We start from the raw sequence: 24,106 nt of genomic DNA, 5'->3' as shown, positions 1-24,106 counted from the left end.
TTGCAGTTTCATTGTCGGACGCAAAAAGCGCTCAAGCAGTCCTGAACATTGGGAGCCACTGCTGTTCTCACTACACAAACTAAATACAGCAATAGGACTCAGCGATTAAACCTTTCACTAGCATCTCGCACAGGGTGCATCTTTCTGTGCGTATAATTATTGTCGCATGCCAGCTAGTGCTGATTTTCCCCATTACAAGCCACGTAATCACCGTTCAATTACGTTTTTGTTTAAGAAGCAACTGCGCTTATATTATGTGACTGCACCTATATTTAGATGCAACTGCGATTAGTCCACACAAAGATATTGATACATATTCTTACGTCCACCAACAATGAAATAGGCAAGATACAGAACTGTAACCATTTCGTGGAAGCATCATTCGCTACACGCGAAGATGAAACCACCGAGGCGTCGCAGCATTAGCTTCTTGAGGACAACAAGAGCAAGAATGACAATTTTTGCTTCCCATTCCATGAAATGAGCCTGTCCACGGGCCGGACTCGACACCGTTCCATCTTCTGAAAGCGACGACCAGAATAGTTGGCCAGCAAAGTTTCTCCTGGTACGCTAGAACGACTCCTGAAGCAGCGAATAAAGCATCGTTCTCCTCGACACATAGCGTCGTGGCAACATTCGCTATGCGCAATAAAGCGCTTGAAAAGAAAGTACGGTTCAGTTTACAATGTTCGAGCATCTTCGTACCATTTTCACTGGGTGGGACCACTGCGCATGCGCAGCAGGCATGCGTTAATTCGTATGCATCGCCACTAGTAGGCCTCCGCTATGCTAAATTTCTCGATTATTTCGTGTCTACTCGGCCCCCCTGCTCTAGCACATAACGGCAGCTACAAACCGGGCATCAAGGAACAGCGCCGTGCCTCTTGCTAACTGTAGCAGAGAAAGAGGGCTCAGAATGATGAATCTGGCTTCGAAGACATTCTTGACCATCACGTTACGAAAAATGGCCTTTAGCAGCGAACCTGTCTTCCTACACAGGCAAGAACTGTGTCTTTACTGCGCCATGTAGCGCATTAAGAGGTTATGCTGAGAAGACACGTTGCTGTATTACTGATGACAGCCGACCCTGAAACCAAGAGGTAGAACGAAGGTAATTTTGTCGGCATCTCAAAAAATTCATGAAGAATAACCTTCAAATGAAATTTGCCGCCGTTTACTAGCCGACGGACAGACTAGCGCACTTATTCGCATAAAAATGAAACAAAAAAAACTGAACCGTATTAGAAATGGAAACAAACTCGGTGTTTCGAACTATTAGCGGAGCAATGCAAGCGTTACCTGTATTTGAGAGCTGGCTCCATGTGCTCTCATTACTGGCAGATGGTGATGGTTGTACTGTTGTCCTTGCGGCGCTGAACAGGAAAGGTATTGATCAGTATCCTGAAATAAACTTGGGCCTTGGAAGCCTCATACCATCCAAGCAAGAAGAGGAGAGGCTGAAATCTGGGTGGCTACATCAACAACCAGGAACGGATCCAAATATGGCACCAGTCCACGATGGCAGATCAGCATTGGGAGGGGAGGTTGCCGGCACACGCTATTGTTGAGGAGGCCGCCTTTACGCCTTGTTCGTATTAAGTCTGCACCTTCTTTTGGACAGCGCTAATCAGACGAGCCACGGCTCGGAGGGCCTGCATCTTTCCGTTTGGGTGCTTTCCTCTGCAGAGCTCTTTTGATGTTCGAAAATTGCCCTTCTGCATCGGGAGCACTCCCATTAATTCAGAAACGGAGATGCGTAGCCTAAAACCCCCGACATTAAGGCTGCCTCTGTTTGCGTTTCCTACGTCTGCTTGTCCGCCGTTGAACAAATTTCGAGAGTCCGCGACGTATGTCGTGTGGAATGGCCAGATGCCGAGCGCGCCATCGGGTCAACTTTTTCGCGTCGTGTTCAGGCACAGAATCGAAGCTTCTGTCGATGCTGGCTGTCGGCGCTATAGAAGTGAGCATGGGCCTCTTTCTGTGGTGCTCCGGAGCAGCCTTGGCAGGCTCTGCGACCGCCCGCCGCCTTCGCGCTCGCACTCGCACGCGCGGCTGATGTATGGGCGCCGAGCCGCGGCACATTTTTCTCGTCAGCGCTGTTGGCAGCCGCATATATAAGCATGCTATCGAGGGCGAGGAGGCGGGCGCGCCGCGAGTGTCGCGTTGCGCGGCCAAGAGAAACCCGAGGGGAGCAGGAAATTCGTTTGCGAGGTCGAGGGTCTGTGTCAACTGGGCAAGAAAAAGCGAGGAACCGCCGAATTACGACAATATTTTTCAAGGCCCCCGTTTGCTATGTGCGCGTAGACCGGCCTTTGTCGCGAGCTTTTTGCTTGTTTTCCGTCGACTTGACAAAAGGTTTTCCCCTTCCCATCTGAAGGAATACCGCGTCGGTCGCCCGAGGCCAGCTTGCGATAAAGAGAAGTAGGAGGAATTTATAGCGTCGGCGGGCATGCGCAGTAGGATGCGCAGGGTCGGCCAAGATAGAAAAACAAGCAGGGGGAAGGGGGGCAGGGTGCCTGGAGATATAGGATGGATCACAAGACATGGTTTGTTTTCTGGTATGGGCGTTATACGAGCGCGCATGTGCTTGAGGCCGTAGGTTAAGCCCCCATAATGAAAGATGGTGGATGAAAAGCAGGGATGGCGCATGAAATTGCCGCAGGGAGTCATTTGTATCGATGATCCTCGCTGCCTTTTTTTAGTGTGGCAGCGCAGGGTTTATCATGTTTACTTGAGAGAACAGAACCAGGAGATGGTGGGAGCTCGGCAGAACAGTCCCGTTACCAAGGTCATGCAGTTGTGGTCATGCCGACTTACAAGTGACCAATCGGGCCGAAGACGATTTCCTTTTCAAAGCCGTCTGCACAAGATGCATCAGCTTGCCGACAGCCCAGCGACGACTTTGATGAAGGCACCACTATTCCTGGATGGCTTCGAAACAATAAAACTGATTTGTCATAAGGTACAAGCATTGCCAAACGTTTAGAGCACAGGGGAGTTTGCTCCCAAGCCGTAGTTGAGCTGTTGTAGCACCAATGGAAGTCACAGCCATCTGAATGGGGAGGACTAGTTCCCTTTACCTTCAAAAGACGTGGAATGCTGTAGATGCATAAATAGCCGCGGGGCATGGCCCAGAAGTAAATCGCCTGGGCTCTAAATTTTTGACAAAGAATGTGCAGTGCGAACGACACAGCCACGCACTTAATGAGTGCAGGTGACTAGCTCAGCAAAAATCAAAAGGTAAATTCGCGAAGCTTGTGGTTGGGAGCCAACACACAGGGCGCAGAATGGCAGCATAAGCCTTCACTGTCGCGAAGCCATCGTTACTCTCTCTCCCAGAAGCACCCGAGAGTAAGAGAGACATCCCTCTCACCCTCTATACCCTCGAAGCAAGCGCGCTTGGGAGAAAAGGGCGCCATTAATTGGCCCCGCAGCCGCTCGGCACCTGTGTGCGGTGGGCTGCATTTTTAAACGCGATAGCGTTACGGACCCCGTGTCGCAGAAAATCCGGCGTCGGAATCGTTGAACGTGAGCGAAAAATCCCCAGAGAAGCAACCTATAGGTGGCACTGTGCGCCACCTATAGGTCGTGCCACGTTAGAAATGCAGCATCGTCCCTGTCTTATTCGCTCCTGTTGTGTGTGCGTTTCATTTGTGCTGCGATTTTTTTTCTACACGACCTCATTGTGACGTCATAGCAAGCTGCCTACCAGATTATGACAAACTGCGCTCCGTGGCAGGTGGCAAGGTGGCAGTTTAAATAATTATTGCTCGCTAGAAGTTCCTCGGCAAGAGCCACCTGGGTCGCACAAGCCCCACCGGTGGCAGCGTCCGCCATCGCAGGGCAGTCGCGCATGGCTTGGCGGCTGCACCACTGCGCCAGGAGAGGTATGAGGGCTCCCATGGATCTACGAATGTGAATTAGAGAATGACCAGTTCTGCGTATTTGGGCATGAACCCGTTAACGTATCGCGTCGCATGAGGCGAAGCTTAAGTGTCCCGTCCAATTTTGGAGAACACTGTACCTTTGATTTTTGCTACATGGAAGGAGGTGTTTGTGCAGAGCTGTGTTCAACGGCTCTCGGGTGGCGCCGTTTCTAATAGCGACTTGTTTCTCAGCAGGTTTTACAGCGTGGGTGTAGGTGACTTACTACATGCTGTACTAAGGGTACTAAGGTACTACATGGATGGTTAGCTGATTTTTATCAGGAATGAAGAGTACACACGGAGTGTCGTGGGCACGCAGGTGAGTAATGGCCAAGGACTCAATTTTCCGCGGAGGCTGCGCAGAGAGGGCAGAATTCAATTCCTGGATTTAGAAGTGTGGCCCGAGCCAAGGTGCCCAACTCGAATAAATTTAAGGATATCTCTTTCAGCCGCAAGCGCGCCAATTTAAACTTCTTGCACTTCATAGACAGCACAGTGGTGTCTCGGGTATCATCATACAAGTATTGAGGTATTCGCCTCACGCGTAATCTTTCACAGGGCGCGCATATTAACGCCATTTTGTGACTTAGCACCCAGGTTACCAGGGTACGTGCTCCGGGGCTTCCCTAAGTCTCTAACAGAACTGGCATATCTAACAATTCTTTGGCCGCGGCTAGAACTTACATTTCTTGTGTCGTTTTTACCCCCTTACTCAATGTCCTTTCGGGCCCCATAACGATATATTTAACGAATAATTAAATATCTAAGCAAACATATTCGCTGGAAGCATTCCTCTCGTTCTCTCAAGCTCTTGCTAAATTCTCAGCCAAATCCTTCAAAGCTGGCGGGGAATGGCATCGCCCTCTCATGCAACCTCGCCGCTCTGCGCGAGTTCTGCTTACATCAGGTTGAAGAGAGTGTGAACGGCCAAGCTCCCAGGCTTGGGGACGTGTTGTGTCCGGACATGGCGATTAAAATGTCTTGTGGAAGAGTGCCTGCCGGATTTATATTGAAGAAAAGAACAGTCGCCTGAGGGAAAGGATGGTTACAATCGTCAAAAAATTCCCGTTATTCCATGTGTCCACTCGCCGTCGCATTGTCCGAAAAAGTGTGTCGCAAGTACAACACTGACGCTGCGTTTTCTGCTCACATAAAGCGAGGCAATATTTACACAGCAGTGCAACGAAAGCGCCAACCGAATGAATGTAGGAAACAGAGCTGGAGGTGGCTTCAACGTGATGCATAGTGGCATAATGGTGGATTGTGTCAAAGGCATTGTCTACCGAATCCCCCTTTCTTGCGAGGGATATTACGTTGATCAGACAGGTCGTTGTTAGAAAGGTGGCCCGAAGGAGCCTAATAATTTCTTGGATTAGGCGGATGGTACTTATCAAGTTTTAGTCTGTGGGGAATGTAAACACAAATGTGCCTCATTGTTTCCGCGAACGTGGGTTATTTTTAAATGCAACGATCAGACTGTAAGGAAGGTAGTTGAAGCATATCACGTTTATAAGCATGGTTCCGCATGCATGAGCAAACCTTCTATCTGATGGGCAGCCATGAATTTGCATACCTGGAGAGCATGTTTTCAGAGATTTAACACGGTACAAAAGTAGTGGTGGGTGCTGCGATGCTTTCCTGTTTTGTTTGGTTCTTTCATTAGCTGAAAATAATCATAAATATGTGCGTGCGTACTAAAACGTCGGTCAAAAATTAGCTCTGGCAGTGCCCGTTTTTTCGTTTTCGTCTTTATTATTTCGCGCTGCTTTATGATGCACCTGTGAAGTACTGCTCATTACTGGGAGTGATGCGGGGTGGTGGGGGGTGGCTAGAGAATACGGTTCATGAGGAAGGGGTTTTAATGAAAAACTTAAAATAAAAACAGGGGACAGAAAGTTTAAAGCGAAGTGAGCGACTGTGCAGGTTGACATAACATGCCATCTCAACGTGCAACGTTAGGAGTCGAAATTAATGAAACAGGCACAGTCAGTGTGAATTATTTCAATATTATCGATGAGATAGCTGACATGAGGGTCTAACACTAATTCGGTTAAATGCATCGTCGCTGTGGTGGTTGAAACTGACGAAACCCTCGAAGAAACCAACGCGCCGGCTTTTAGTATGGTTGCTAACACTGGTCTGTAAGCGTGCTTTCTCCTTTTGACTATTTGCGTTTGCCCGCAGCTACAAAGAATCCTTACCACTCGGTCAAACTTTCCACTCTTATTCCCACGTTAATGTACTCTTGCTGCAAACAAACAACATGTGTACATTAAGAAGGTAGTTTTTAGGAGCCCGCAGACACTTTAACCGTATAATGTTCTCCTCGCATGTAGCTGCAGCCATGGCATATCTTTTGGCCATATTTCAATCTCCTGCAACGGACGGAGGCGCCAAGGAAAATCGTGCACTGTGTGCCTGCATGTTGTAAAACGTCTTTATTTGGACTTGCATTAGGCACATAGCATGGCGCGTCCCCTGTCAGCTAGGAGATGTGGCAGCTTTTAAAAATTCCGAAGGCCCGAAAAGAGCCTAGAGTATTTTTCTCGAGCGGTCTCTACGCAAGATACGGCCTCGCGATCGCTTGCTGATCAAAGCCAGCGGACGGCTTCATATTTATCGCGGAATTACCCGTCACTCAACTGCACGCTAGAGACCCCTCGTTCCGCCGTACAACGAGGCGAACCCCGACGTGCTGCTCCTAGCTCTGATGGCGCTCGGGCTGGGCGTCTTTAATGTGCCGTCAAAAGCGAGTAGCGCCCTGGAAGCTGCGCCAAGTAATTGGCAGCCGTGCGTTAGAGGTTTCTTTGCACGTGGGTGTGGTCTACAGTTAAGTAAGCGATGTCGTAGCCAAAGCGCAAACTTATCTCAAAGGGTCGCTGCGCACGCGCACAGCTTTGCGACCATGGGCGGAGGCCAGCTGTGCCCTCGACAAATTCGCACCATTTTTGATCAGATGGACGTTAGAGCTCGGCGCGGCGATTGAGTAGGCCTCATACAAGTGGGATTTCCGAACAGGACACTGACGAGAAGTTGAAGACGATAGTAGATGGCACTGAAGAAAAGAACGGTAATGAAAGGACTTTCCAGCTACCCCACAGGAGCCTTGTTGTTGTCGTCGTCATCGTTGTCTTTGCTGTTGTTGTTGTGTTGTTAACAAGCCTGGTGCGGAGGAGCTGAACCCTCTTTTCATCCCCATTCTTTTGTTGGGCACCATCTACTTTCATGTACCATCCCTACCAGACGGGATCCCTTCAGCCCCATGCTTTCTAGGACAAGTTGAAGTTGACATGAAAACCAATAAATTATCATGCTTTGATCACAAAGAGTCCACTCTCACTGAATAACGAAAACCTATAAACCAGGAACGGTCATAAAATTAAATACAGGCATCGCCACCAGCGGCCATTTTCGCAAGCAAACTGCGGTGGCGTAAAGAAAGTTATTTGTTGATGATCCCGGAGGCTATGTTGCACCATCATTTACTTCCAAATGGTGATCACGGAGCCCTTTTGTGTTCTGACGTCGAATTTTCTATCGTGTGGAGAGGAAAACAAGCTCCGCTTCGAAAACGCAATTTTCTCAGCATAAACGCGCAGTTTCCTAGTGAGCAAGCATGAGCGTAAACAGAAGCAGCTGTCGAATCAATTGATACCAAGAACAAAAATTGGACGAAGAGCTGGGGTGGTGAGCAAAGCAGAGAGTGTCCTCGCAGCGTTCTTCATTTTCTCCCTATAGTATGGTTTAGTAGCTGCCACCGGTTGCGCAGTAATTTTCCAGAATCTGTAACGACAACGAGGGCAGAAACATGCGCTGGATAGGCAAGCAGAATTGGGACGTCACCTGACTCTAAGTCGCAGTGTTCTGCTGCTTATCCGACAACTGGCGCAGCACTTGCGCTGCTCATTGTTCAAAATTTATTACTGGGGCCAAGCTTAATTTCAAATCCAAGATATTAATTCCCGCATAGCCCATCGCCATACGGTCGATATTATAGCTGGAAGCCACCGAACGCTAGAACAGACACCCAACTAAAGTAAAAGCATATGAACAGCGTTTCGGGAGGAGAAGGTGGGTAGGTCGGGGAGGCTCGGGGCTATTTTCTCAAAGCAGTCCACGAGTGCTGATAGCCTACTTTGGTGCGAAGTGCACTTTTCTGTAAAGCTAAATGGAAATTCAGAAACTACCGGCGAAACTCTAGCTGAGAACATTGGGCTCTCTATTCAAATACGCACGATAAAAAAAATGCCCCGGCACTCAGCCTGATTCTGAAAAAGCCCATGTCAGATTTCCGCTAGTTTTGAAATAAGACAGGATTTTTTCTGGCCATAAGCACACGCTCGTTCTTGCCGCCAGCACTTCCTCGTAATACGGAACCGCCGAGCGTGCTGGAAACGCCCGACGTAGCGCTATCCTCTACAGTAGAGGTTTTGACCTCTACTGGTCGTTTTCAGCTTACGGGCTAGGTCTGACTGGAAAGAGTCTTAGTCTTCTACCTGAAAACTTGTAAATAATTTGTCAGGACCGCTTCTATGATAACTTCTGCAGTCGTTAAGAAATAAACGATCGTTTATCTGTCGATAATTGCAGAATTTATGAAGGTCCACTCTCAGCCTCGATGTTTTCGATGAGCTTCTATTTCATTCCGCTTTCATTGTCTACGCTCTGTTTTAATCACAACGCCTGATCGACACAGCTATAAATGTTTTAAAGCTTTCCATGTACTCCTTGACAAACTCACTTGGCTTCCTATTTTCCTTATCTGGACACTTTGCAACACCTTACAAAATTTGATAGCTCCTGCAGCTAGAGTGGTGCGATAGTTCTTTGAATATGCTAGCAAGGTAAATTCCTTTATCAATTGAATCTACTCGATGCGTTAAAATGTTTACAGAAGCGAGAAGCATGGTTCACATGTAAGCACTATCAGAGTCATTGAACGACTCTGGTAGTATTAATGCAGACTTCACCTGATGTGAATGATGGCATTGGATTAAACAAGCCCGCAAAAATTGGACTTAAACTGAGGCCTCCATACGCCGTAACAATGAAAATTACGAATAACGAATTTATCAAGCAAGACCATTACTTCTCGAGAGATACGAACTATCAAACCAAGATATGTGAATTAATATCTTTGAAACAGATAATTATTGTATTATTGCAGTAGTAATAGGGGTAAAAATCACAATAACTAAAAATTAATTTACTGATGCAAAGCATATATATATATATATATATATATATATATATATATATATATATATATATATATAGTGATTTTCTGGCAGCTGATTTGGTCAATGTAATATAAAATCACCAAAAATTGAAAAACATAACAGAACAGGATTTAATTCACGACGTTTCGGCTGGAGGGAGGACCAGCCTTTTTCGAGTGTCTTTTAAAAATACTGGGATCAGTAGGGACAGCCTTGTAAAATGAGGAATCACTTAATTTCTTTTGGGACTCGTCAAGGTAGTCCTTTTCATCAATAACTACGATGGCGCCACCTTTATCCGCTGGTTTTATTACGATGTCAGATCGGCTGCTGAGAGCATGCAATGCATTGCGTTCAAGCATTGTGAGATTCAGGCGGTAAGAGCGTCGGTTTTGAAATTCGGAAAGGACATCTTTTTGCACTGCCTTTATGTATAAATCTAGACACTTATCGCGCTGCGGAGGTGGTGTCCAATGAGTAATAGATCGAAGTTTTGGACCAGAATCTAATTTTTGGAGGCGACCGTGGTAGTATTCTCTCAGTCTAAGGTTTCGGCAGAAATTATCCAGATCTTTTTATAGTTGAAGTTCATTAATTATACCACTGGTGGTGCAGAAGCTGAGGCCCTTCGACAGCACCATGCACTCATCGTGTGACAAAGTTACCGACGAGAAATTTACAACACCCCGCCGCGGTGGCTCAGTGGTTAGGGCGCTCGACTACTGATCCGGAGTTCCCGGGTTCGAACCCGACCGCGGCGGCTGCGTTTTTATGGAGGAAAAACGTTAAGGCGCCCGTGTGCTGTGCGATGTCAGTGCACGTTAAAGATCCCCAGGTGGTCGAAATTATGCCGGAGCCCTCCACTACGGCACCTATTCTTCCTTTCGTCTTTCACTCCCTCCTTTATCCCTTCCCTTACGGCGCGGTTCAGGTGTCCAAAGATATATGAGACAGATACTGCGCCATTTCCTTTCCCCAAAAAACCAATTATTATTATTATTAAATTTACAACATTGTTCGGTGTAGATTTGGTGACTTTTAAGTTTGATTGGCATGAGCCTGACACTCGAAAAAGGCTGGTCCTCCAGCCGAAACGTCGTGAATTAAATGGTGTTATGTTTTTCAAGATTTTTGTGATTATATATATATATATATATATATATATATATATATATATATATATATATATATATATATATATATATATATATATATATATATATATATATATATATATATATATATATATATATATATATATATATATATATATATATATATATATATATATATAATTTTTTACGGCTACTGATTAAAAATATAGTAAGTTGGGGAAGTCACATTGAAAAACGTAACAAATTTATTCAACGTTTCGAGCAGGGACTGGTTTTTGTCAAGAATGATCATACAGTGCATGGACGCGTCTTCTTATAGCATGGGACACAGAGGGCTTAAAAATAAAAGAAACAAAGAAAAAAGGGGAGGGGAAGGGGAGAGAGCGGAACACAGCACAGACACCTACCCCATGTTAGGGAAGAAAGGCGCCACGTCGCGTACGCACGGACTCACTGCACACACACGTGGTGTAAGAGGGAGGCCGGGCTGGGTTGGCACGCGGTTACTTAGAAAAAAAGATAGAGAGAAAAGCAATAAGAAATAAAGAAAAAAACGTGGTAGGGGCTTAACAAAAGAAGGGAAGTGTCCGCCAATTGTGGGCGTCTGTATGCCTCTGACCGCGTTTGTGTGGCCCCGTGCGACTCCAAAAGATGGCTCAAGGAGGCGGCATTGGCTGCGAGCTCTATTGCCTTTAAGAAAAAATTGAAGTTGCTCTTTCCTGCTTGGTAATTTTGCGATTACTTGAGTCTAGTTGGTACTGATTCTTTTTTGTTGTCTGTATAATTATACTCCAGTGCCTTTTATCAAATTTTCTAATTATTTTCGTTTTTTTAGTTATTATCTGTGTTGCATTTATGATTAGACAGTTCGGGCGTAACGATGACATGTTTTTGTTTTTTTTTAACATTATAGTAATGCCTTTCTCTCTTGTCTCGTGATCAGGTTTGATACCCTTAAGTGTGCTGTTCTTTTCTTGAAAATGATTGTTTTTTTGTAAACATGATTTGCCGTGTAGTCACCAGTGTCCAGATGTGTAAGCCGGGGTGTAGGCCTCGTCAGGAGGCACGCTCTGTCTGCCTCCTTTTGCCTCTCCCCGGGGGCATATTGTAATATGGCCGAATAAACTAAACTGCCCACATGGTGACACGTGAGCCGCAAAAACCAGATGAGGTTTCTATACGAGGACCACATGGAAAGGCTTGCTTACAGGAAAGCAAAAAAGAAATAATGCACAGAGAAAACTGCAGAGCGATGGCCGAGAGAAAGAGAAAAAAAAGAAAAGAAAAAAAAACAGGAGACACGAATACACAAGATACACACACAAATATGTCACTGTTGTCACTGTAACAATGACATATTTGTGTGTGTATCTTGTGTATTCGTGTCTCCTGTTTTTTTTATTTTCTTTTTTTCTCTTTCTTGAGCATTGGGGTATTCCTTGGAAGTACGCGCACTGAAGCTCGTACAAAGCATTGCTCATTGCATAAGCTACAGGCCAGTTTACGCCGTAACGTACAAGAAAAATTGACAAATACCATGGGGTTCTTATGCTGAGTGCACAAATGCTTATATAATTAAATATTGCATTTGCAAATTTATAAAAAACATAAACAAGATGAAAAGCATGAACGCGATTGCCAATAATAATAATAATAATAATTGGTTTTTGGGGGAAAGGAAATGGTGCAGTATCTGTCTCATATATCTTTGGACACCTGAACCGCGCCGTGAGGGAAGGGATAAAGGAGGGAGTGAAAGAAGAAAGGAAGAATAGGTGCCGTAGTGGAGGGCTCCGGCATAATTTCGACCACCTGGGGATCTTTAACGTGCACTGACATCGCACAGCACACGGGCGCCTTAGCGTTTTTCCTCCATAAAAACGCAGCCGCCGCGGTCGGGTTCGAACCCGGGAACTCCGGTTCAGTAGTCGAGCGCCCTAACCACTGAGCCACCGCGGCGGGGCACGATTGCCAATGTCTCTTCTGCTAAGTTGACCGCCCAGCACCCATCTCTCTTAACTATCTCTGCCCCTACGCCTCACATTAATAAGCAACATTTTCGTTTAAGTTAAAAGCAGGTAAGAAAAGCAGTGAGCACAAGCATCAAAGGGATCTTAAGAAGTGGTTGCCGACAGAGGCTTCAAATCAGTTTAAGAGGAAGGGGTCCACACAGCACCAGTAAAGAGCCATTTGTCATCCATGAGCCTGCTACTCAATTTCTGACAAAGCCTCTCCAATCTTATGCATAATATTCAAAGTGACACGGTTCGTATATTTGTGAACAAGCGGGTTTAACGTCCCAAAGTGATGCAGCCTGTGAGGGAGGGCGTAGTGAAAGGCTCCGGAAATTTCGACCACCTGGGGTACTTTAACGTGCACTGACATCGCACAGCACACTTGCCTCTAGAATTTCGACTCCACCGAAATTCGACCGCTGCGGCCGGGATCGACCCTGCGTATTTCGGGTCAGCAGCCGAGCGCCATAACCACTGAGCCAACGCGGCGGCTTTTTCGAGCAAGATCATTCAAAATTTGTGCGTTCGCTTAACGATCCAGCTCCGATAGTGTTTGCACTTTCTGCAGCCAGCTGGTATAAAGCAGACCATGAAACATCCCCATAAGCACGGCTAATCGAAATCAATCTTCGCTTTCGGGATACAACCCCTGATACGAACGGTGAAGTTCGCATACCAGAGAACCGTCGTTCAGTTACGCCATCAGATCATATCTTTATGAAGCCAACTCATAGGTAAAGTTGCACGCACAGAATCAGACAATAAAATGGGGTTTGTGTTTCATGCGTGGTTTGTGGGCTTTTGCTTCCCAAAGCGACTCAGACTATGAGCGACGCTGTAGTAAAGGGCTCCGGAAATTTCCGATACCTGTGATTCTGTAACGTGCACTGACATTCCCGCCAACTCTCCTCGGGGCTATGCAAGCAAAGAAACCACGCACTTTAAAGTTATAACCAGAATCCGCTTCAGTCGACCGTTCACAAATGCTCAGCTTAGTGGACAGAACGAGGCAGGAGCAAGGAAACAGAGGAAGTGGCTCATAACGAGCCTTATATGCCCACAATGCACGAGTTAAGCAAAAGAAGGACGCGCAGGCAGTTCTTCACAGCAGAACAGGGCTTATTTCTCTGCGCGCGATAGAATATGTAGGAGTTTCCGCACTGCCAGCCGGCTGCGTTGAGTAGGAAGAAAAATGGAGAGGGAGAAAACAAGCTGAGTTTCAAGCTGGTAAACACGAGGATCCGAGTTGATGGATCGCCGTGGCGAGGCACGGCCCATTGCGGGGCGAGGGTGGCGGGCTTCTCTTGTTTCTCCCAGCAGCGTCTGCGCAGGCACCTCGCCGTGACGTACGCACCTAATTGGCGTCGCGTGTAGCCGAGACCATCAGTTACCGGGTTAATCGCGCATGCAGCAGCCTCCGCGAAATGACCACCGCTGCCAGAAGCGGCTGCGGTGGGAGGAAATCCTTTTCCGCGCGGAAAATCTTTCTTGTTCGGCTGGGACATGAGTTAGTGGGCGCTGGTGAAGGCCAAGACGGAGACGCGAGAGGTGGGAGTGAATGCGAAGACGAAGCATTTGCTTCGTGAGCACCGCAGCACCTTACCCTGAGGTTCATGTGAAAGGGAGCTTTGAAAATGACGGGCGCTTAACCCCACGGTGCAGCGGGTAATCACGACGAAATGATTGGCGAAACTGGTCGCGAAACGATTTGCGAAATGACGCAACGCGTAACGAGTTTGGTGATGGCTGCTCTGACGGTGGTGGTGGGTTCATGGTTAGCTAGTGAATGACCAGAAAGCGTATTATTGCTTATGGCCACTGCGTGCATGGCTCTGTGTCATTTGCGTTTCTTCCATCTTGGTTATATGCTTGCTTTGCGGTGCGATAAATGTGCGCACGGGGGTGTGATCGTCTTTACACTGCACTGCCCCGGACTAGGGACCCCTCCTAGTTCGGAGTGCGCAAAGCTATTTATTGAATAAAGTTTGCCAACACCACCACCACCTTCTGAATGCCAGATCGATACACGGGAGTCATGATGTTGCGAACTGCGTTCAATTGGTCCCGAGAGATCTGTACCGACCAGCCATCGGCGCATGCACTGCGCACGCGCTGGAAGCGACGACTGGGTGTACACCAGTTGAAAGACGCGGACCCGACAACTTCCGGGACGTGTATTGGCGCAGACCTCATCCGCCGTTTTTTTTTTTTTCAGTGCGAGAAATTGTCACGTCAAGAGCTTCATCAGCCATGAATTCCCAGCTGTGACCACATCTCTGTTCGAATCTACTAGACACGGATGCATATTATGTCGTGCGAAGCCTAACGCCGCGGCCGGCAAAGCGGAGTAAGTCACGTTAAAGGGGAACATTTAGTTTTGCTTATTTTGCAGCACGTAGTGATGGCAAAATTATTCGCGTACTACCAGTCTCAGTATTTTGGATAAAGTAGCATATGCCCTGGGTTTTCTTGTCGTTATTTCTGCTTTTCTAAACTTTGCAATTATGTGTTCATTCAACGCAATCCAGCTTCCGAATTTTCCACCTCGATTAGGATGCGCCCAGTGGAGACATGGTGGCCCCAAATCACAGCCATGCACAAAACAGAGCGGCGCTCGTGTTGTTTCCAGGAATCTATTTGTTACGCTCTATATAAGGCTCTGTATAAGCTGCGTTTCAAAGAAAAGCCACGGCCGAATTCTTTTTGAGACCATACCATTCCAATGTAAGGGACGACACAGTTTTCGGCATTCAGCTGACAATGAAAGTCGACAAGTGCGCTGTTCGCGCAGACTCCGTTGAGCAAGCCCGAAATCGCCGGACGGGATATCCTCGAGTGGCAAGATCAGAACCTGCCACCTTAGACCACATAATCTGGGACTGCACGGAGGATGCGCCTCCGGCCAATCTAGCCACATCTCCCAGGCTTGAAAAATGGGAAGCTGTTCTCGCCAGCAGCACTGACCCGGACGTTTAGTCCCGGGCAACGGCAAGAGCGCAGGAGGTCGCCGACGGAATTAGACTGCCGGTCAACTGGAGCTGCTGAGGTGATCCAAGATCACTGTCTTCCTGACAATAAAGTTTTATCGCTCTCTCTCTGTCTTTCCGTCGCTTCTTCACGGCCTATCAAAAGGGGCGGAGGAGCAAGACGGAAAAAAATTGGCAGTGGTTTAGCTCTGGTTAATCGTGGATTGACGCGATAGCTACAGCTGGCCAAGTGGAACTTGCTCAGTTGAACTGCAAAGTCTGTCATTCGGCGCTTCGTTCCGCTGGGCGTTCCTTCTTCATCTGCGTCCCATTCGACACGGCGCATGCGCACAGCTGTGGGCGCTCGGTTTCGCCGGCGCGCCGCTCCGCCGGCAGCAGCAGCTGCTCCGCACCACGTGGCTGGTCACGTGACCAACCAGGTGACGAACCACGTGATCAGCCACGGCGCCGCACCGCCGGCAGCAGCCCCGCACCAGGTGATCAGCCACGCTGAAGGCTCGAAATGCTACCGTAATGTAGCTATGGCTACAAAATGAGCAAAGCAGTGCGACCCTAAAAGCTATTCAGAATGGTTCAAATAAACTGCACCAAGTCACCACTGAACTGTTCGGATCACTTTCAGTAAACGATAGTCACCCGGCGACCACCCAATAATATGCTGCGAATTTGAGCGCTATTTGTTGACTTAACCCTTGCTAAACTGATGACAATGTCGATGCTGACGATGTTCTGGGAGCTGTCCTCTAAGACACCGTGCATGACTGAACAGGCTATGCCCATTTATTACAAGGCGACTATTGCCGCTTTATGAACAGAGAACTGCATTAACCTCTTGTACCAAGCAATTTCATCCAAACACGACATCAAGCGTCGCGGAAGGTGGTCCGGTTGGCCAGCATTCTGCTTGACCTTTAGATCAGTTGTGTGGTCGTGGAACTGGTTGTACTTGACAGCGTCTTGTATTGAAGTCGCCGAACAGCTCAATCGGTTTTCCGTGCAAGTCGGGCAGTGCGAACCGAATGAGCTCCGCTACACAGTCTCGAAATGAGTTGGACGACTTGTAGAGGGCGATGTGATTAGTCGACGCTCCATCTTTATTCCGCAGACGCCATCAATGTTTTGCAAGTGGGCCAGTGGCTGTTAGCATGGCCTTTAGCAAGGTAAATGGCAAGCCCAGTCGCGGCGTTTTTCTCCAATTATCCGCTGGTGTGGAAAGTAAAGTCGCTGTGGTTGTTAGTGGTCATTCACGTCTGAGGGAAGCACACCGCGGATGCTCTGCCGATGGGAGGGTCATGGTCAAAGGTCTTCTCTGTGCGCCGGCCACGACCTCACGTTGAGTGCATTTGGCAGCGGTCGTTTCCATAGGGGATGCTAATTATGAACTAGCACATTGTTTTCTTGTAAGAACGCGGAAAAGCACGTAAGCTATCTATTTTAATCCTGCCCTATGAGTGCTCACTGGGAGCGCAGCACATTGCTGACATGCTAGCTTAACGCTTCAGCAACGCTTTCAACCCGGCTATTCCTCCCAACCCCAACCTAACCCGAGAGAACAAGCCTCAGTCGGGCGCGCCCGGGCCGCGGCCACCGCCACTGGGATCCCAACCTCCACCTAGCGTTTGTAAGGGCCGGTCCCTCACGGGCTGATCCAAGCATTCCTCCTGTCCCTTGTATAGCCAATAAATGTTCTCACCACCCCCACCACCCTCTTCCTTTCACAGGTAAAGCGGTAGAATATTTCAAGTGGTAGTGCACCGCGGCGTCTACACTGCACAACTGCTTACGGAATGCGGAATCGCTATTAGTAGCACACGGACCAAATTTCTGCTAACTGAGATACCTCGCATGCTTGTGACAATATCTCGCCTCGCCATGTCGCTAGCACCAAAGCGGCTACGCATTCGGAAGAGGCGAACGCATCCTTGCCAAATTTGTTTCCAAGGAAGGAAATGACGCAGTATCTGTCTCACATATAGGCGGGCACCTGAACCGCGGCCTAAGGGAAGGGACAAAGGAGGGAGTGAGAGAAGAAAGGAAGAAAGAGGTGTCGTATTGGAGGGCTTTGGGATAATTTTGACCCCCTGAGGATCTTTGCACACGGGAGCGTTTTGCGTTTCGCCTCCATCGAAACGCGGCCGCCGCGGTCGGGTTCGCACCCGGGTACTCCGGCTCAGTAGACGAGCGCCCTAAATATTCAGCCGCGCCGGGTCGCATCCTTGCGAATAGTCTTATGAGGAGCGTTGTCTATTCCCTCGGGAGACACTCGCGGCGACAACTGTTTCCGCACTAGGAACAGCGGTCGATGCTTGTCTTTGCTTTTCTCTGCTTCCGTGCGCGGTGATGTTTTCTTCTGTTTTTTTTTTCGGGCGTCTGGAAGCTCAAGCAAGGCTTGGTTTCCGCTGCGCCGTAGAAATACGATGCAGGCACTGCCACAGTTCGAGTGCATGCACGCAGCGCAGTCGAGCGATAAGTAAAGTGATCGAAACGAATTATGTTTGGCTCCACCTTCAAATTTTTCAGGGGAATAAAAAATCTTCCAAACGCGGAAAGATGTTCCGTGTAGACGAACTTGAACGAAGCAGTGAATTCAACATTCTTAACGATGCTCGCTTTGTAGGCCCTTTTTGACTATGATATTTCTTAGTTGATGGCGAATTTAAAGAACAAAAAACAGTTCATCTGATTTCACCGTCACGCAGCACAAGCTTTGCTTTCTCTCAGAAAGAAATTAAATAAAATTTATTTCATTAAAACGAGAGCCTTACTGCTTGTCAACTTCTTTAGTCCTGTAACTAGGGGGTGGACTTAAGGGTTTAAAACGAAAAACGCCAATAAAAGTACGCAGAGCATATTTTTGAAATTCGGTTTTAACAGGAGAAAGTTCTGTGTTTCTGGCTGCATGTCACAATTAGGTGGCTATTCAGTACCAGTTACAATAGGTCACGGGCGAAAATTAAGAAAGTGCTGGAACCAGGAACGCAGTGAAACAATGGTATCCTTTGAATTCACTACCATGGTTGTGAGTATTGAGGCATTCGTCCACGCACTAACAAGCCACTGAATATTTTGAGGTTTTAGTTTTTATATAAGGACTGTATGCTAGCGTACGGCGCCCTCAGACTTCTCACCAGAATAGGACCTTCACTTGGTCAGATATGTTCTTAGACTGACAACACTGCAAATTTTCGCACCGTAACAAGCAACCATCAGCGCGGACACTTGCATACATGGTACTAAATTGTCACGTTCTCACATCCGCGACGGTTAAGCGGCGCGGCAATTCTCGCGCTCTCGTCAGCACGCGGACCATATTATGCGCGGTCTAACGGTTCAGTGCAGAGTGCATAACAACCAAGTTTTGAAATCAATATAGACCTATATGTTTCTGTCTATTTACCACGGCGTGTTTGCTTTTTGCTATGAGTGCACGCCTTTTTTCTGAAACGATAGTTCTTAATACAACCGCCTGTGCGCTAATTACTGCTACATCAGCTGCTCATCCTAAAAGAAAAGGGTCAGAGTAAAGCATACGCTAATTTTTACCACTCAGGGATATCATATATTTCATCAAAAAAATTGGAATTTTATGCGTCGCAAATAATAATCGCTGAAAAAAAAAACAGCAACACCGAATTTCGTTATCTCTTGGCAGTGCGATAGCATTAGCGCCTATTGAAGCCTTTACCCAAAGTGTCGTCACTTTCAGTATGGTGACGTCAATTCCTTCCAATGTATGGGAATACTCCGGCCTGATGACGTCACTTCCTTCCAGCCAATCGAGATGCTCCGGTTTGATGACGGCATTTTCATCCAGCTAATGGGCGAATTTTATGACTGGCGACGCATTTTGCCCTGGGGCTTCTAGTCGCCTAAAAGGTGAAAGTTTCATCCTGAAATAAACATCGAAAAGAGTTCGCCGAATTTCCAAAAAATAAAACCCGAAAAGTCCAACCCTTACATATGAAGAAGTCACAGGAAAATGCGGTTTTCGGTGGAGGTACAATTTTATTATGGCAGAACTTTGGACTGGTGGATCACACATCCGGAGTGCAATGGTCTGGACGGGAATACTATGCAGACAGAAAGGAACACAACTTCAAAACGCGGAGACTAGGAGGAACTAAAATACAATTACTATAAAAAAATAAAAATTACCAGGGAGGAAAGAACGGAAGGGGTCGCAGGAAGTCGTCAAGTTTGAACGTAGTGAAAACTAGCTGTGCGCAATGTAGAAACACACATGACGCGAGCATATCCGGTGCAAAATACACGCTGTTATCAAAGGCTGCAATTAGGGCCAGCTATTATTGATGCGTAATCTAATAAAAAAGAAACACAGTCAGCGAACAAACAAACAGGCCTGTCTGTCTGCTCTGTGTTAGGCTAAGAAAAAAAAAACACGTGCGACTGTCTGTGTCGTGCGTGTTTTGTTTTTTTTAAGCTTCGTTCGTTTTAGCGCTTTAAGGCACCGTGAGGTCATAAAACAAACAGCCTGGGAAGTCTTACTGACACAGGACGGAGCCGTACTGCCGGCTCTCAGATAGGAGAAAGAAAAAAGTTAAATTACCGCGCCCCAGGGGCCCAGCGACGTTGTGCCGGCGCCCCGGGCGTTTATCTTTTCGGCAGTGCTTTCTTTCTTGCTTCGGCAGGTTTCTGCGAATAAGGCAACAATGCAGCAAAGCTTGTTCCGGAAGCGAGCCTGGCTCTCTTTATGCGGCACACTCACACAAGCACACACAACGTAAAACTCCTTCTCACTAAGCCGCTTTGAATTTAGGCGGTCGGAAAGAATCCTCGGCTTGACTGAGGCCCGCGCTCAATGCTGCCTTCCTGCCGGCTGCACTTTCTTTTGGGGGCAGATAACTTCAGCAATTTTTTTATTTTAATTCTCAGACGATCCTCTTTACTGTGGCGTTTTTGCTAAAGCACCTCGCCGCCTCTCTTCATATACACTAGCCAGGGAGAAAACAATGGTAATCTTTTGTGGTGAATGACGCGCCTCCTTCCTTCTTGAAAATGGCACAATGACATCAGCTCAACAAAGGAAACGGGGCAGAAGCTTCAAACGCTCGTAAGTATCCGAGAATAAAGAGATGAAACTTTGCGCCGTCGAAAAACACGCCACCGCGTACTCAAAGTAGAAGCCTTTTTCCCTCCTCCTTAATCTCCCGTTGATGTTGCCGCGGCCATTCGAAGAACGTGCACGAACTCATTGCTACGGCTGCTGCCGGGTAGACGCTAAGTGTAGAGGCCGAACGTGTTACGCGGTATAATGGACCGAGAAAAACCCCGAGGCTGCAGTAGGAGCGAAACGATACGTAACGAGAATGAGCTCCAATGACGTCACCGCCATTTCTGTGGAGTGCCTTCCTGGCGTGTTGGCCTCTATCCTTGGACTAGTTTCTCTCTTCAGAGTGCGATGTCATTGCAGCTGTCGGTTTGCTCGTTACAATTTCGCAACTGTCCTTATCCTCGGGGAGCCCGAATTAATCGTGAAAAAAATCTTGTCAATCGTGTCCATCACTAAAAAGGAACCTACGCCCCAGCAGAATCAAATCACCCCGACGTGGTCACACATTATTGTCCAGCGCCTCCGCCGTTGCGATGGGCGTCATTTCACCCGCTGTCGTATAGGCCTATGTTTCTATTGCAGTAGTGAATTATTGCCAATATTCGCATCCATCGTTCCTTTCTTCGCCCAGCATGCACGGCCTGGAAGCTCGTCGGTAGTTAACAGTTGTCTTCAGTCTTTGAAAGACATCCAGGTCTTTGAGGCTAATCGCACTGAATGTCTCGTTCCCCACTAAAACATTGTACCATTGAAAAAGTGGGACTAAAGCTATCTATGAACCGGCCTATAGGATGCGCGATGCCTATCCTGAGATTGATTTCAGGCTTACGCCACTTTCTACGAGGAGATACGCTGCGGTTGTTTTTATCCGCTAACGTGTATACCCCGAAAATGTATTTTATATATATACCTGAAACCACTGCGATGTGGTTAAGAGAAAAGATGTGGGACATCGAAGATATAGTTCCATGCCAACAAAAGAAAAAGCAGGCGAAACAACGACTCACGCTGGTATGTAGAAATTAAAAACAGGCAAAAAGAAACTCGCGGCCCATAATCGACACCCCTGCCAGCTCGTATTCAGCCGGAAATGACATGACGGTTCCGACCCCGTCAAATCCATTTGGTCGTGTCAAATGTGCCCGCGAGCGATAACAGACGTTCGGAATAAGCACCGCTCTAGCGCGTGCTAAAGTCGACCACCCGCACCCAGAGCGCTTTCTTCCTCTGCACATTCGGCAGCGCCGTAAACAATACCTCGCGGTTTGCGGCAGGAAGTCGAGAACGACGCAGCAGCCACACCGCGACAAAAAAAGGCGCCCGCCGCAGCCGCTGCGACTTAGACTCGGGTCGTCCGAATCGGAAAATTCTGCGCACGTCAGACGCGAGGCAAAAAGAAAGGCCCGAGGGGAACGACCACTGCGCTTGACGGCTTGCCGATACTCTCGCTCGCGCCGGAATACACGACCGGGAGGGGGGATGTTGTTGCGTACAGTGGGCTGCTTGGCGGCAGTCGTCGTCACCCCTTGACTTCGTCAAATTCGGGAAGGTTGGGAAGCGTGCGTCGAGTGCTCAGCGACGGCCGAATGATGCGCGACCGGTTTACAGTCGAACCTCGTTATAACGAAACGTTTTATAACGAAATATTGCATACAACGAAGTAATGACGATTCCCCTTAGGAGCTTGGCAAACATGGGCTATAACGAAGCTACAGCTTCTTCAGCTTCGTTGTAACGAGTGCCAACTGTACAAGCGTTCGAAAACAAACATTTCGGTTGATGGGGAGTATGCAACTGCCCGGTTAGACGCACCAGTAACGGTGACTGCACTAAGTCAGTCGTTCTAGGTTTACGCGTCCATTCGCAGTGTTGCGGCTTTCGATGAGGTTTTGCAACTGTCTACAAATTTGTGAACGAGCTGTTTTCTGAACAAGGTCAGTGGCGAAAATTATAGAGGGATGATGAAGCGGCCCAAAAAAGCGTCGCCAAAGACACGTGAGGTGGACACGGACCCATCGTCGAAAACGGAAGGAAAGGACAGCCCGGCAGAGGAATAAGGCGAGTGAAAGCACAATATCAATAATTGTACGAGCCCCGACGTCTAATTACCCGCCATCAAGGCGGTCTGTCCTGGCTATACGAAGCTCTTCAGAGTCATGTTTTAACACGTGAAAGCCTGGCAGCACGAATTGCCTATGAAGGGGCAATTTAAAGGCGCGACAGGCGAGCCAGTTGCTGCGAAAATTACACCCTATTTGGTGCGCGGATTTTCTGACAGCCAGGCTTAACAGAAATAGGGTGTCAGTTTGAATAAAACAGCAACGCTGACATTTGCATTGAGACCGTCTCCTTCCTGTGTCGATCCGTTGTAAGCGCTTCGATTTTTCGGGTTGTTCTTGCTGCCGTCAACGTGCGCAGTTCAAGCGGCTCACAACTCTGTCCAATTTCGGTTCTTAGTGCAATCTGATTCTTCGGCTCTTTCTGGCTATGCCGATATTTGTTCGGCAGCTACAGGCACTTTTGTTGCAGAGGCAATTGGTTTTAAAAATTGAAACATTTTTTTCTCGCCCCTCGAATCGACGGACTCGTGACGTCAACACTGAAAGGGACTCCGTGATTACCGACTCTAAGTGGAGGATGGTACAACCTAGATTCAGAGATCAGAGAGGGAGAAATCTGGGCGAATGAATACTTCTCCGCTTGGTGCGCGCCAATTTCTTTGCCTTTTTTTTTGCAGTCTCAAGATTTCGGACTAAAACTCGGTTGTACCGCCACCTTTTCGCTAACTGACAATGGGATATAGATTCCCATCCTTTCCCCTGTATATCTTTGTTGATAGTCTTACGTAAAACCTTCTCCTGAAAGGCCTTCGAGCATCAGTCGTATTCGCTGATCACTGCGCTATATAAGTCCTCCGCCAAGAACGAGACTAAAAGCTATAAGTGTGCTCTCTTCAATGCTTTTTGCAGGAAATAGTTTCGAAACTTAACAAAGCACGAGGCAAGGATCAAGCAAAATAAAAAAAAAGTCATTAAAGCATTTGCATGTACTTTTTGGCTGCATACTTACATTTAGGCTTACTTTATATATGCATGCTTACTGCGCTGCATGATTGCATTTAACCCCTTCATTATGGCGTTTTGCCTGTCGTGTAAGCTTGCTATATGGCGCATTTTATAGCGTACTATATAGTGTAAGCGTACTACATGCGTGGAAGCATGTAGCATACTATATAGAGACAAAAAATAACTGCACATTCCGGCAGCTTGCTGAGGTCAGGCATCCAAAAAAGTCGAGCAGCACATAAAGGACGAGAAAAAATTCGTAAATTATATGACCCCCTGGCGCTTGAACTACAGCGTCCTGCACTCGGACGCAGAAGAGCGTGCAGCGGTCACGCTTGACAGCATGTTTAATTATTAGGAAGCATACGCGCGTGTCTTTCTTTCTCCAGCAGTATGCAACGCGTTGTGCAGGTCCTGATGTGGATAAGCTTACAATTATACTGCTTTTTAATATACTCTGCGATGTTCTTAGTTTCGCCTTTGCCTTTTTTTAAGTTTGCTTCCCTGCAGTGCTCCGCTATCAAGTATATTTTTTCATCGACTGGCTCTGTTTGGCCTTCATTACTGGTCTCCAGCTCTTACAGTCAATAGCTCATATATTTGTGCTGCATTATCCTACCGCTGTATTAATTAGCTAGGCAGGCGGACGAGGAGGAGCTTCGTTTTTGATGTTGCGAAGTGGAACGTTCGTGTCAGCGGAACACAAGG

The 24,106-nt window shown here is 47.5% G+C and overlaps 1 protein-coding gene across 4 annotated transcripts in view; it reads right to left on the bottom strand.

Moving 5' to 3' along the window:
• LOC144126210 (parathyroid hormone/parathyroid hormone-related peptide receptor-like) overlaps positions 1–24,106 on the bottom strand; it is a 106,214-nt gene that overhangs the window by 56,470 nt on the left and 25,638 nt on the right. For 3 of the 4 annotated variants that reach the window (XM_077660234.1, XM_077660238.1, XM_077660237.1), the window contains exon 1: positions 1,300–2,063. The exons of the other annotated variant lie outside the window; for it this stretch is intronic. In XM_077660234.1, the coding sequence (XP_077516360.1) occupies positions 1,300–1,332 (33 nt within the window). In that variant the 5' untranslated portion in view covers positions 1,333–2,063. Of the gene's footprint in view, positions 1–1,299; positions 2,064–24,106 lie in introns of those variants that run through there. 4 annotated transcript variants of the gene reach the window in all.

Source organism: Amblyomma americanum, chromosome 3, assembly GCF_052857255.1.
Source record: "Amblyomma americanum isolate KBUSLIRL-KWMA chromosome 3, ASM5285725v1, whole genome shotgun sequence".
Taxonomy (NCBI): Eukaryota; Metazoa; Arthropoda; class Arachnida; order Ixodida; family Ixodidae; genus Amblyomma; species Amblyomma americanum.
This window is presented reverse-complemented; position numbering and strand designations above follow the sequence as displayed.